General features: G+C 37.6%; 2 protein-coding genes across 2 annotated transcripts in view; one reads left to right on the forward strand and one right to left on the reverse strand.

Moving 5' to 3' along the window:
- Window positions 1-1,117: 1,117 nt before the first annotated feature.
- Window positions 1,118-2,327, reverse strand: LOC132167395 (probable carboxylesterase 5). Its single transcript, XM_059578357.1, has one exon. It carries the CDS (start codon window positions 2,150-2,152, stop codon window positions 1,235-1,237), a length of 918 nt encoding a protein of 305 aa, XP_059434340.1. The 5' UTR covers window positions 2,153-2,327; the 3' UTR covers window positions 1,118-1,234.
- Window positions 2,260-2,491, forward strand: part of LOC132168613 (uncharacterized) — a 3,220-nt gene continuing 2,988 nt past the window's right edge. The window contains exon 1 of the mRNA XM_059579608.1: window positions 2,260-2,345. Within this exon, the coding sequence (XP_059435591.1) occupies window positions 2,260-2,345 (86 nt within the window). The remainder of the gene's footprint in view (window positions 2,346-2,491) is intronic.

The raw sequence follows: 2,491 nt of genomic DNA on the forward strand, positions 1-2,491 counted from the left end.
AGAGCTTGTCATTTTTTATATTTAATTATTTTTTTTAATATTTTAATTAATTTTATTTTTTTTATTCATAAGAAAATGCCCCCCATGAGTAAAAATCCTAGATCCGCCACTGGTGCTATTTCTACAATTTCTCTTGCAGGGTTAAGTTTTTGAAGGGCAATAAATTTAGGTAGACCAAAAAAAAAGCAAGATTTAATGAATAAGCACCAATAATTGATGGGTCATATAGACTTCATAAAGGATAAATATTTTATATTATGAAGACATATATTATGTTATAAATTATTTTAATTTTAAATTGTATGCATCATTTTTATTTTTTATGTATTATTAATGTTGCCATTCCTAAAAAGTTCATTCCTAGATCCACCACTGTCTAAGCCTTTTAGATCTAAATAGGCCATTGGAGCATCCGAATGGAGGAAAGAGCCAACGAATTTTGACTCTATTATGTATGAATACTTTGGAAATTAAAAGTGATGGTATTGAAGTATGATTGATTCTTACCAACCAATTTCAATCTATATATTTCATTATATTAGGGTTAAAATAAATTGAGATGTATCATTAAATTTAGACAACCATCAAATTACATCTAATTGATTGAAGATATAAAAACTTTATTGAATGGCTTTGAATCATAGTTTGTTGGGCATATTATTAGGAGTGAAAATGTGGTTACGGTTAGCGATTAATAACCTTAATAATCACTAGCCGCTTTTTTAAAAAAAAAAACGTCGTTTCTATGAACATACAACATCAATTCTAAATTTATATATATATATATATATATATATATATATATATAAACATAAAAACGTCGTTTCATATATATATATATATATAAGTGGTTAGAGATTTAAAAAAATACTTAAAGCCGATAACTATAACCGCCTAGACAGTTAACAGTGTATTCTTTATTTTCTTTTCTTTTTTAAAGGCTAGCTGTGTATCTTAACTGTTTTCAAAAGCGATTAATGTGGTTAACAGTTAATGTGGTTCACGGGCAGTTAATAACTGTCCACATTTTCAATCCTACATGTTATAAATGAAGTTAACAAAGCAACTTATTATTTGGCGAAAACAGCCTATTACCAATCCCTATAACAAGTATAAATAAAAGAAAATCATATTTTTATTCAAAGTTAAACTTGCATAATAAGAGATAAACAAAAGCCCGAAAACTTTCGTATAAAAAAAAAAAAAAATTAGGGAAACATAACAAACAAATAAATCAGTCCTGATTTATAAAATCAGCCATGGCCTTAATGAGGGGCTCCACGTTGTGACTACTAGGATTCGCTAGAAAAAATCCATGGTCCTCTCCTTCCGTTTCATGAAAAGACAGGGTCCCACCCCACCCACTCTTTCTTAAAGACTCATAATAAGCCACTCCTATATCTCGCAATGAATCTTTTTCAGCCACACAAACAAGCGCCTTCGCACCAGCCATACCCGACAAATTCGGATCAACTTCCGGGTAAAATATCGGGTCACTAAACCCGCTGCCCGTTGGATATATTAAACTGTACAATTTATCTATCTCTTTGCCACCGAAATATGGGTGCAATATGAGTAACCCGACAATGTTTGGACCAACCAATTTGGTTGCACCAGCTTGGACTGCCACGTAGTGGGCTATGTTGGCCCCGGCGCTCTCCCCCGCCAAGAAAACCCGCCCGAAATCCGCATACTCGTTAAGCCACGGGTCGGGTCCTTGGCCGTTAGAGTGGGTAGCGATCCACTGCAGCGCGGCAAACGAGTCCTGATGCGCGGTTGGTAGAGGGTGCTCCGGGGCAAGCCTATAGACAACGGAGATAACAATGGCATTGGCCTCTGCGGCGAGAGATGCAAGGAAATTGTGGAAGTTCTTGTTGAGAGGGGATCCAATGCAGAAGGCTCCACCGTGGTAGTGAACGACGAGCGGCAACTTGTGATCTGGGTGGCTGTTTTTTGGGAGGAAGAGCCGGGCTGATACGCAGGATTCCGATGAGACGACGACGTCTTTGGTTTGGACATGGGTTTTGGGGTCTAGGCCAGTGGGAGCAATTTCAGGGGCCCCGTACTTCCCCAATCTCTCGATGCGGCCATCTTTGTAAAATCTGAAATAGGGCAGGAATTCGTGGGTTATTTCATTGGTGCTTGAATCCATTGCTGAATGTGCGTATGAGTTTCAGAGAGAGACAGAAAGAGGAGGAGGGGGGTTCCGAGTACAATCAAAGAAAATGAATCTGTAGTACTTATAGGGAAGGCATGCAAATGGAGAATGCAGTAAAAGCATCAAAAGTAGAAGGAGACGGTTGGTGCACGTCTGGGAAAGTTCTACATTCACAGCTCTTCAACAAGTTCGTCCTGGGAAAGTTCTACGTTCCCGAGATTAGACTTGGCTTCTTTTGCTGTGCCGTGCAACGACTGCTAATCTACTATGGTTGAAATGTTGCCACGTCATTTAGAAAAAAAAGATGAACTCTAACTCTGCCACACAAAGAAA

Source organism: Corylus avellana, chromosome ca1 (assembly GCF_901000735.1).
Source record: "Corylus avellana chromosome ca1, CavTom2PMs-1.0".
Taxonomy (NCBI): Eukaryota; Viridiplantae; Streptophyta; class Magnoliopsida; order Fagales; family Betulaceae; genus Corylus; species Corylus avellana.